The sequence below is a fragment of the Aquarana catesbeiana genome, linkage group LG08 (assembly GCF_042186555.1).
Source record: "Aquarana catesbeiana isolate 2022-GZ linkage group LG08, ASM4218655v1, whole genome shotgun sequence".
Taxonomy (NCBI): Eukaryota; Metazoa; Chordata; class Amphibia; order Anura; family Ranidae; genus Aquarana; species Aquarana catesbeiana.
Window position 1 is genome coordinate 112,976,583 of NC_133331.1, and position 12,664 is coordinate 112,989,246.

Here is a 12,664-nt window from a genome sequence, read left to right on the forward strand (position 1 = left end):
TGAACTATGTACAGAACAGATGACCCACTAAATTTACCTATAAGCGGTAGACTGAAAAATCTACCAGCGCTACACTTGTGTCAGATTATATACCTTTTAATAGAGAGGTAATCATGTTTGCTAGTTTGATCTACCGTACAGGACTAAACAGATTAAATACAGCACAATTTCATCACCTCTTATATGCATGTATTAATAAAGCTGTAAGTGTAGCCTAACTGTATTTATTAAAAAGTTTATTTCACTCCAGGACATGATAACATAAATAGATTTCTTGATTATATGTGCATGGAAAATTAAACAGTAAACTGATCTTGTCTGACTGAAGTTTGACCTGGAAATGTGAACATGGAGATGATTTTCTTTGATCTATGAATAATAAATCACTGATTGGTGATCTGCAGAATCCTAATGACCAGGTTATCTCTGCTTCTAATAACAAATGAAAATACTAAATACATTTTATTTTCTCAATCCAGGCTCAGAGGTATGAGGCTGCATCGACTATTTATGGGCCTCACACACTGTCTGCATACCTGCAGCTGTACAGAGGGCTGGCCAAAGCAATTGCAGAGGTAAATATAATTACTGTTAAAGGGGAATTCCATCAAAACTAATATGGGTGGGTACTGTATGACAAAAGGTGTTGATACATGCGTTCTAATTCTATTTTATTTTTGGATAGAATGGGGGGGCAGTTAAAACCTCAGATTTTTTTTTTTGGGGGGGTCACTTTGTCCCTTTATTAGAAGGTCATGGGAAAAACAAAATTGTATAGTCAGGAGGCGAGGGGAAATCTTCCAATAGTGTGTGGTTATGGCTATCTAAGAGGGCAATTCCACTAACCACACTAACATATTCTGCTCTGTAACCACTTAAGGACTGGAAGGATTTACCCCCTTAATGACCAGGCCATTTTTTGCGATATGGCACAGTGTCGCTTTAACTGACAACTGCATGGTCGTGCGACGCTGTACCCAAACAAAATGTATGTCTTTTTCCCCACAAATAGAGCTTTCTTTTGGTGGTATTTGATCACCTCTGCGGTTTTTATTTTTTGCGCTATAAACAAAACAAAAAAAGTGTCAATTTTGAAAAAAACAAACAATATTTTTTACTTTTAGCTATAATAAATATGCAAAAAAAAATTTCTTCCTCAGTTTAGGCTGATATGTATTCTTCTACATATTTTTGGTACACAAAATCGGTTTGCGCAAAAGTTATAGCATCTATAAAATAAGGGATATATGGCATTTTTATTATTATTATTTTTTTTTTTACTAGTAATGGCGGTGATCAGTGATTTTTAGCGGGACTGCGACATTGCGGCGTACAGATCGGACACTTTTAACACTTTTTTGGGACTATTGACGTTTATATAGCGATCAGAGCTAAAAATAGCCAATGATCACGGTATAAATGTCATTGGCAAGGAAGGGGTTAACACTAGGGGCGATCAAGCGGTTAAATGTGTGTCCTAGTGAGTGTTTCTAACTGTGGGGGGTGGGACTGCCTGGAGGAGGAGACAAATCGCTGTTCATAATCAGTATGAACAGCAAATCTGTCTCCTCTCTCCTGACAGAACTGAGATCTGTCTGTTTACATTGACAGATCTCCATTCTGTCTCTCTCACCCAGATAGCAGGCATTTGAGCTGCAAACGACTTGCTAAGCTATTGCTAGACGTGTCAGGCTTCACCAGTATGTTGCACAATTGCAGCAACTCCGCATTGCATGACTCCAGATCAACTTTCTCTGCAAACATTCTGCAAGTCTGCTGCAATTTCCTGTTTAGATATGCCCTGCAATAGTCATACCACCACAGAGGTCACTGTAACTTGCAGAGCTCTTGCTGTAGACTCACCACTGCAACTTTCCTCTTGCTAGAGACTTGCCACGCAAATTTGCTACAAATTGGAAAAGTGTGAACTAGAACTTGTGCTTTAAGTGCTCTGCAAGTGTACACCTTGCCAGTGAAAAGGTGCAGTATGTTAAAAAGACTTACAAAATCGCCACAAATTTGTGGCAAGTTATCCTTGCTATCTGGGCAGGAACGATCGCGGATCACGATGTCCGCCGGGCACCCGCATCGGCTCTGTCGCCGCACCTCTAGAGCACTTAAAGCAGCCGACCTGCAGCTACGGCGATTCTCCCAACGGAGCTAACCTGCCACAATATAACAGCGGCAGCTGGTCCTTAACTGGTTAAACTCTCTTCCGCTATATACAACTTCACAATTTTATAAACTCTCTAACCAAAAATCATACTGATCCATTTCTGTCGACAGCCTTCGAGACTGTATGCCACACATGTCCTTCGATTTGGGGCCTCATTTCATTGCTGTACACTAGTATCTTTAATCATACGGGACACATATGCCATCTTACTGTTCCAAATGGGAACTAGAACTTGGCACTACACTACCCCCTGAAGAATGGTGCAAGATATGGGAGGCTTTATTTAAATCATCCCGTAATTTAATTGCACCTGAGAATTCCTTCAAGGTTATGTCTCATTGGTACTACTGTATACACTAGCCAAACTAGCTAAATACACACCCGCATACCCATCTAATTGTTTTTGAGGCTGCCAGGATTTGGGTGACATGAAACATATTTAGTGGACATGTCCAAAAGTAAGTAATACAGGTTTTTACATTGGTCAATACTGCCCTTCATGTTAACCTGCATAAAGATTCCTGGGATTCCCTTTTGCATGAACCAGTTGAAAAACACTACGTGTCGGAAGTGCACTCTTCTTACCCAATTTTTTATGGTGATGAAACAAACCATTGTGAAATCCTGGAAACGATTAAAAAATTAACAGCGATTCCTGCAGGCATGCATGATGAATTCTTACAAGTTTGGCAGCCTCATATGACCTCCTGCTTCTTGGAACTATAACCACATTTATTTTATTGGGTCAACCAGAGTCCCTGGCATACCCCTTGCTCTTTCCCTGTCTCCTCTGCCTTTCTTTTCTTATTTTTCATTCTTCTCCTTTTCCTTTCTTTCTTTTTTCTATTTTTCTACTACTAATCTTGAGCAATTCATATACCCTCCCCCTATATCCTGGTCCTGGCCGGTAATTTCCCTCGCCTTCCACCTGCGCCAAAATATCCCCCCCTTCCCAGCCCCCCCCCCCCAATTTTTTTTTGGGGGCCAGACCTTTTCTATGCTTTGGTTTAAAGATCGATTGCCCAGCAACAAACCTTTATGTGACAATGCTTTGATCAAGCAATTATTTCCCTTCTCCTTTTTGTTTCTTTATATCTTACATTTCTCATAGATCATACACATAATTCAATATCTACAGTATTTAATTCTGGGCTAAATTAGTTAAATCCAGTCCGAATTCTAATCTTATGATCCTGTTTTTGGTTATCCTTTGTTAAAGGTGGAGGCTTTGCTTCTTCATCTTTTATTTACCTTTATTTTGTATACTGACTGTATATTACTTATTCTACTAAAATTTTAATATAAACTTATTGAAAAATAAACCCTTGGCGTCTTCAGTGGTCTCCTGCTGGAGTTCCTGGCTCTGACCCTCTACCATGTAGTCTCACTTTTGTCTTTTGCAGTAGAAGGTGTATTCTTTCTCCTCCTTTCTTGGAAACATAAAATATCAATAAAAAGCCTAACGGGAAAATTGCATCGATCTCACAGCATAGGCATTTATGAGACAAGAGAAAAGAGGGCTTGCTCAAACTGCCACTTTCTATGCATAAATTTACTTGCAAAACTGACTATCGTTTTCGAGGTCTTCAGCTATAATGTTTACAATATTATACATTATTTGTTTTTGCAAAGAATGTGTGTGCCCCGTTGGGCATATTAAAGGAAAATAAGGTAAAAAAAAATAGTTTAATCAGTTAATCTTTTCATGTTTTCATTTTCCTGGAAACATTGCTTGTCTTGTTCTTGTTGTCTTGACTTGTCTAGTTACAGTAGACAATACATGTTGCTTTTTCCATAATAACTGAGCTCCAAGAAATTATCTTGCCGTGTCAAAAAACATTTATTATTTATTTATTACAGGTATTTTTATAGTGCTGTCAATTTACACAGTGTTCCACTTATATATTGTACACTCCCATAAGTCCCTGCCCTCAAGGAGCTTACAATCTAAGATCTCTAACTCACATTCATACATACACATACTAGGGCCAATTTACACAGGATTCAATTAACCTACCAGCATGTCTTTTAAGTATGGGGGAAACTGGAGTACCCAAAGGAAACCAATGCAGTCACAGGGAGAACATGCGAACTCCAGGCAGGTAGGGTCGTGGCTGAGATTCGAACCGGGGACCCTAGTGCTGCTAGGAGGACGAACTAACGACATTAATGAAAGCAATTAAAAACATCCACGCTGAAGATGATCTGTTTATTCTCAATATATTTTGTTGCAGAACACAGTTGGTGAATTGCCTAAAGGACCACAGCCGCCATTTTTCAACGAGTCACAACTTCTTAGCTTCTTGGGTGCTGTTCTTGTAGATAGAGCCCCAGGAAATACCACCTTTGGAGATGTTTTAGAGGAGGTGAAGCCTCAATATCTGCCGGTAAGTGATAATATATATGTAAAAAAAAAAAAAAAAAGAATAATTCTTTAATTTGCTCTCTGTTAGGTTGACATAGCTTTTGATTAAAGAATATATACTTGTCTGTTAAAGCAGGAATAAACTACATTTGTTGATTTTTACATCTAGGTAAGCTTATAACAAGGCTTACCGATAGGTACAGTAAATATATCTTAAACGTGCACCATTTAGGAGATATTTGTTTTAGAAGCGGCCGGTGACGTTACTGACATATGCGCACTGGGCTCTGAATGAACGGTGCTGTCTATTCAGAACTCTGTGCCGCGGCCGTGACTTCCGCACGCATGTGTGGGAGTGACATCATAGTGGCTCGCCATTCATACGGCTGAATCCCCCGAACCCAGAAGGAAGACCAGGTGAAGATGGAAGTGCCTACAGCGGTGACAGCACATTGCTAGAGGCTTAGTGTTCAGGTAAGTCTGTCATAATGTGCTAGTATATGGTGCATACTAGCACATTATTACTTAAATTGCCTGGGGCCCAATTGTTTTCTTTGCTGGGGTTTACTACCACCCTAAAGCATATATATTTGTCTGTTGAAGAAGAAACAGAGCAGTATAGGTAGTTCATCATAGCAGAAGGACAGCTGGTTCCCAGAGGAGGAATTTCTACTATATAAAGTAATAATGAACATTGACTTCAGTGGGTGTATGGTTATACTGTCATGATCTGACCATCATCAGGCTAAAGGGAAGGTCACAAACTTGCAAGCTTGGATGCAGGTGTTGGGGCAGGTTTCCTGACCTTCCTGGCCAAATACTCCTTCCTAGCAATCTTGTGCTTCCCTCCCAAAGACATGAAGTTTTTGCTAAGAGATGGAACCTCTTTACAGTGCCTATTTAAACATATCAAAAGTGGAATACCTTTATTATATACTCTATATGTTTAGTGTTTTCTCAAGACAAATGACAGAGAAATGAGAGAGAATGAGGGAGATAGAGAGACATGAAGATATGACAGCAAGTCTTGGCCAGTACAATAGCAAACTTAGATACATTACAATATTGCCCTTCAAGTCCCATACACAAAATGATAACCCAATGAACAGATCATATTTATAGAGTAATGCCCCATACACACGATCGGACATTCCGACAACAAAATCCATGAGTTTTTTCTGATGGATGTTGGCTCAAACTTGTCTTGAATACACACGGTCACACAAATCTTGTCGGAAATTCCGAACGTCAAGAACGCGGTGACATACAACATGTACGAAGAGCCGAGAAAAAGAAAATTCAATAGCCAGTGCGGCTCTTCTGCTTGATTCCGAGCATGCGTGGAACTTTGTGCGTCGGAATTGTGTACACACGATCGGAATGGATTTTGTTGTCAGAAAATTTGAGATCCAGATCTCAAATTTTGTGTGACGGAAATTCCAATGGAAAATGTCTGATGGAGCCTACACATGGTCGGAATTTCCGACAACAAGCTCCCATCGAACATTTTCCGTCGGAAAATCCGACCGTGTGTACGAGGCATAGGAAGTGCATATATCTCTTTGGAGCTCAAAAGTAGGCCATTGCTAAATTACCACAGAATCATTTTAATAAATAGGGAAAAAAGGTGAGTTTGGAAAACCCAATCTAGCAACAATAGGGGTGCACGTTACATAAATACTGCTATGAAATCTTATAGGCAGGCCATGCATACAACCCATATACAAAATGTTTATTTGTTAAAGCAGAAATTATGTATTGCTTTTATTGTGATCTTTTGTGTTATTTAGATTACTATGAATAGCCTGAAATGTCATCCCAACATTATTCTTCTTAGTACATAGAGCAAATACTCTTTTTATCTATATAGAACTTCGATATGTGTATTTTTATGACATGACTTTATCTGTCTACTATCGTATGTCTTGCATAGGGTGAAGTAGCTTCAGTTACATTTGTCGCTGGGAACCCCAGGAATTCCGCAACATACATGGTAAGTGAGAATTAGCAGCACTACAATGACAAGTTGGAGAATTTGGCCCTAAATGTTGCCTTTTGATATGGGTACACTTCTCAGGAAATGCATACATTCTACAACCGATCACTGACTTTTTAGCAAATCATCATCATTTTGGATCTGTGATATAATATCTCTGTTATAAATATTTACATAGCGCTGACAATTTAGACATCACTTTATAGCTCATTTACATCATTCCCTGACTTCAAGATGCTTACAATCACAGGTCTCTAACTCACATTCTTTGATGGACATACTAGAGCCAATGTATAAAGAACCCAATTGTAGTGGTCACCCCAAAGAAGCCTATAAATTGTATCAAGCCCCTTCTCCCCTGCACCTGTAATGATCTGCCCTTAACTGGACCTGGGAACACTGACACACCTTATACGGTTTAATTGGGCTTTAACCACTTGCAGCCCACCCACAGTACTTTTACTGTGAGCAGGTGGCAGCTGCAGGCACTACCACGTACTGGTATGTTGCGGTGCACATGTGCACTCCCTGGAGAGTGCAGTGGCGCCATCTCGTGACCGGACACATTGAATCATGGCACCCTGTACCCAGCCACTGTGAATGACTGGGGTATCGTGATCGCCATGATTGGTCATAGCCATCAACATGATTACAATCTAAACAAAACAGTCATGAATGGATTCCAGTATTGTAATGCGTTTGGCCAACAGCTTTCACATGGTACCTGGGCCAATCACAGCCCCCTGTACCATGTGATTAGCTGTAGACAATCAGAGATCACATTAGTAAGCAAACTGTTATGAATAAAAGCCATTCAGGACAGCTAAAATTATTGGTTATAACAGCGATCATCACTGTTATAAGCAATAATAGTGTAAAAAAAAAAAAAAAGCCTGATCACCCCCCTCCCCAGAGTAGTAGTGTTACTATGGTGACACTGAACTACTCTAATGAGAGTATGTAAAAAAATCTCGTTCAAATCCCCTTACATAATATTACATGAAAAATATAAACTTATATCAATAAAATATTTGCACAACAAAAAATATCAACGAAAAAACAAGTTCAAAAGGTAGTGTTGTGGCTGGGATTTAAACCAACAATCCTAGTGCTGCTAGGCAGAGATGTTAATCACTAAGGCTGGCCATAGATTAATTGAAAATCGAATATCCTATTGATTAAACATATGAAAATGGCGCATGCAATGGTGCCATCATCCAGCATGTTGGATCAGGCAGTTTTGGTCATGGCATGAAAAGAACGTGTCACAGCTGGCACATTAACGATGCAAAAAACAAACAAACCTGACGATCGACAAGAATTTTCTTTTTTTTTTGACTCGTCTATGGCCTGCTTAAGCCACTGTTCTGCACCACTTGCCTTCTACTCCTCCCCTCCCCCACTATCAATGGTCCTATGGAATCATTTTGCTAAATGCTTGTGATTTGTGTCAGAGATCTCTATTAATATATTCACAGTATACATAGAACTAAATGTGATCTAGGTTTACCCATGTGCTGCATAAGCACATTTGTGTAGCTGTCTCTAAATTTGAGACATGTTAGTTTTTCTAATTTCCCACAAGTTCATTATTTGAGTTTTGATTGGATTTTGTTGCATCATTTACATGCTTTACACTTTAAACCTTGCTTGTTATTACCCTGTAATATAAGCTTTTTAAGGTTTATCACAAACTTGAAGCGTGTAAACATAAGTCTTGTCTCCCAGCATTGTGAAATGCCATTTAATGTGTGTTAGTACCTTTAATTTGACTAAAACGGCTCTGAGCATTTTTTAAGTTTCTTTTTTTTCTTCTTACCTTACAGGCTAATGATACTTACCTTAAAGTGGAAAAATATCAAAATGTAACAGGAACATGGCATACAGTTCATAATGATGCCTCATGGGAGACCAGGTAAGCTGGGTCTTGGTATGCAGTGTCTTCCACAGTGATGTTTTATTCTTTGCATTAAAATTAGTTCCTTTTATGCCACAAATGTACCTTGAGCTTCTACAGTGCTGTACTCCATCAACCTGTTGGCTTCATATACTATATATGTAGCAAGGTCCTTGGTCCCCAGAGGCCTAAAGGTGACCTCCAGAGTTAGGGACAGCTGACATCCTTCTGTGTAGAATGGGTTACAAGGCATGGTGGGTGTAGTGCAAGGTAGATGCATGGGCGCCAGACATTTCTTGAATGCAAACAGATTTATTTTCTCTTGAACAGAACTGTAGGAGAGAGGGTTTAGGGCCAAGACACCCTTAAGTAGTTGCAATGGTAATTAGCACACTTCTATAGGTAGACAGCCATACAGGGAAAGGCACCCAACAAGACACCACATCTGCATGTGTAGGATTGCTGTCTTCTATGGCACAGTCTTATAACAGTTTCCAACACAAGTTGTAACAAACTTCTGTACTTCCTCTACAATCACTTTTTGTAGATCTTCACTCCACTGAGCTCCCATCTCTCTCACTAGACGTGCTGATCCACTGCCACTGGATCTCCCGAGCTCTTCCAACCTTCTCCTTGAGTATCTTCCTCAAGCCTCACCCACTGGCCTGCTTGGTCCCTAGCTTGGCACACAAGACTGCTCTACAAGCGTCACCTCTGCTGGCTGGGTCCCTAGGTTGGCACTCACAGATACTCCTCAAGCTTCACCCCACTGGCCTGCTCAGTCCCTGGCTTGACACACAAGTCTGCTCTGCAAGCGCCAATTCCGCTGGCTGGGTCCCTGGATTGACATTTGCTGAAGTTTCCCAATTCTTCACTGTCCCCGGTTGGTGAGAATACTGCTCTGGGACTTACTTCAGCTACTCACTGTGGTCCTTGGTAATAAGGTGGTCGGTCCCTTAGTGGCGACAGCTTCCCCTCTACCTCCGACCACGACAGGTTCTCCGGCTGGCAGAACCGTTACTTATGGTTGAACTGCAAGCCGCAGTCCCAACCCTATGCTGCTCTCTTGCTTCTGCATAGGCCCTCAGACAGCCTAGCAGCCAGATGTCCTGGGATAGGCCTCAGACTCTGACCTAGCAGCCGGGGGCAGCACAACACACGTCCACCCAGACAGCCGTCCAGGTGCCACAGAACCTCGATCACCTGACCTCACCCTATCTATTCCTAATCTGTCCTTAATGCCCTTGTCTTATCTAATGTCACCAGATACCTGGCCTTCTAGTGACAGAAGAGAGAAGTGCAGCAATTCCAGAATTAGGGTGGAATCAATTGATCGCCTATCAATTAGCCAAGGCAACTATATCTGGCAGGTAAATTTAAGAGCAAACCTGCCTAAACATCAGGGTGCTACATATATTAAAAGGAACCGAGAGAAAGTCTCTTCAAAGTAAGAGAAATCCTATGGAGCAGCGCCAATCTAAATTTAAGATAGCGGTATTAAAACAGTGAAAAAAATACCAAAACATCCTTAAACCCATGTCTTAAGATGATTTTAACTGCTATTGGAAAGTAGAAACATCATGTAATAACTAAATTTGAGCTACAGGTGTTAAAATATACTGAAAAGGTCACAGATTTGTCTTGAAACATTAAAATGTAAGCTACACTAACGGAACAACAGGCCATTTTTGTGGTGTGTAATGGGCTGGACCCCATAGAATTCTTCTCCTGCCCCTTCCGCTGGCAAGCCTCCTTTCCCTTCTACTTCTCTCTCTTACCTTCTGTCCACCAACACTACTGGCAGGTTTCCTCCATTCCTCGTTTCCTCCCCTTCAGCACTGTACTCTTTATTGGGCTTCAGAGCATTCTGCCCTATTCTCTACCTTTACTAAGGCGAGTGCCTTCGCTGGCAACATTTGTCCTCATTGGCCCATCTTCCGAATCATACTGATGATGACAATGTGCACTTGTACTTTTTACAACTTGTGAAGTAATTTGATGAGTTATCTCCACATTTTGGTGGTCTTGTTACTATGTACTTGTCTGTGCTACTTTTTATGCTACATTCTTCTATACATGATGTGTTGTATAACTTTAAAGCAAAATATGACAAACCCAATAAAACTATTGTGAAACAAAGTAAGGAAAATCCTCTTTTAGACAGCTGTCACTTTGACAAATGTCCCAATTAGAAAGTTGGGGTAATGAATAATCTGGGATAACGCAATGTGTTTTCCCTGACATAGTCTTGGTGACAATGATTAGTAGGAAAAATAACTTTCTATCAGGGACACAAAACCTGACAATGTTGCTACAGTTGTGAATTCCATGTTTTGATATTACGGATTACCTAGTACTGTGTACCATGCTGTAGCTTCTCCTTCCATAACCAGGATTATGGTAAAGACAGGAAAGATAGCTGGGTTAATGATCGTGTAGGATCATCCTGAAACTAAGTTGTTTGAAATCTGCAATGATTGTTTAATGAGGCTGATTACATCTCCTACAGTGAAACTATTTATTGTGATAGCTTTTTGCAAATTTGGTCAAGAAACAAGGTACATTTTGGTAACCCTAGCTTGGTGACAGTCCTTATTTGTAAAGCCAACAGAGACATTCACCTCCTATCCAGCCCCCTCATGAATTGGTCATCATGAAAATGGCTGGGTGGTCCTGGACACGACTTAGATTGCTCATACAAAGGTTGATCTTTTGTCAAACTTAACAGGTGTTAGAAGTGTCAGTTTTGTTACTATCTATCTTCGGATCCCCAAGTTCATACTTTTTCCTCTTATGAGCACAGTTTTGCTGTCTGGTTGGTACAAAAATTCCTGCAAATTTGCACATACTGCAAAATGTCTATGTACAATGGCATTATTTTTCATCTTTTTACCCTTCATCGGTCAATTATTGCATGTAGTTTATAAAAGCCTTGAGTTATTGAGTGAGGAATTAAAATACAACAGGCCAACAAGGTCCAAAGATCATATCACAGAAAGCGGAATTCTGATGTTCTTTGGGTTGTTGTAAATTGTACACTGTTTTAGTAGAAGTGGGTATACAAAACCATTGGAAAATTATGAATGTTTATAAAAATATGTATAGCTATTTATTGTTACAAATGTGTAAAATCTAATTTAGAATGAAAGATATGCCTCACCATGTGGAAACAACTGAATCCTGTATAAGTCTTGTATCTGAACACAGCACAGAATATATCTGATAACTGTCTCTACATATATACATGGTATATTACTAATTAGCATATACTTCATATTTTTACAGATATTACTGGCATAAAGGGACTGGTGGTCAAAGCAATGCTACAATTGAATGGCACATACCTGTCTCAGCTGAACCAGGAATCTATAGGATTTGTTACTTTGGTCATTATAAAGAGAGCCTTATACCTTCTACCATAAAGCCATATGAAGGCATTTCATCTCAGTTTGAGATCCGAAAGCTTTACTAATGTCCATGTTAGACTGTTTGGTTTACAATAAAGATATGTATTTCTATTACAATAGATAGAACAACCAGATATAGGTGGAACAAGGCACCTTATGTATATCAATGGTTCAGGAAGATGGAACAGTACTGCGATAAACAGATTTTCCTCATTAAATAAAAGTGATATGAGCTTACACCTGACTTTTCTTAAACTTTAAAACAAACATGGTATACCTGTCATAAGATTAGGAATAGTTTGATGTATTGAATCTTGATGACATAACACGATTCTGTTAAAGAGCAGAAATAGCCCATGACCTATATGTTGATTATAGAGGATTGTGTTAAATTGTTTGTGTACTAGAATGGTTGACTGTTATACATACATGTTATAATTACATACAGTTACTCATATTTAACATTTGGCAGCCCTTTCATTTTGATGACTATAAAAAAATAAATATGGACTAGGTCAGAGTCTCATTTTTTGTGCCAGCTTCAAGATAGATGGGTTTTAGAGGGGAGTGAATGTAAAAAGGTTCTACATTTAGAGAGATAGGCTATTTTTATATATCGTAATAAATAAGGTATGATCTGTCCCTTAATAATCTCAGCATGCTTTGGTGTAACATGAAAGTAGTTTTAGCAGTACAGTGATATATTGCAGATTTACTTTCTCAGTGTCCCAGATTTCTAGCTATCTGTCTTATTGCTAAATGTGGTGGCCAAAATTGAAATTAACAATGTGTTTACCTTGTTCCTGTAAGACTGGACAATTAT

General features: G+C 39.5%; 1 protein-coding gene across 2 annotated transcripts in view; it reads left to right on the forward strand.

The window, feature by feature from the left end:
• LOC141105289 (putative neutral ceramidase C) overlaps positions 1-12,351 on the forward strand; it is a 137,431-nt gene extending 125,080 nt beyond the window's left edge. For both annotated transcript variants that reach the window (XM_073595172.1, XM_073595173.1), the window contains 5 exons: positions 480-575; positions 4,411-4,563; positions 6,475-6,534; positions 8,364-8,452; positions 11,720-12,351. In XM_073595172.1, the coding sequence (XP_073451273.1) occupies positions 480-575; positions 4,411-4,563; positions 6,475-6,534; positions 8,364-8,452; positions 11,720-11,906 (585 nt within the window). In that variant the 3' untranslated portion in view covers positions 11,907-12,351. The remainder of the gene's footprint in view (positions 1-479; positions 576-4,410; positions 4,564-6,474; positions 6,535-8,363; positions 8,453-11,719) is intronic.
• Positions 12,352-12,664: the final 313 nt, after the last annotated feature.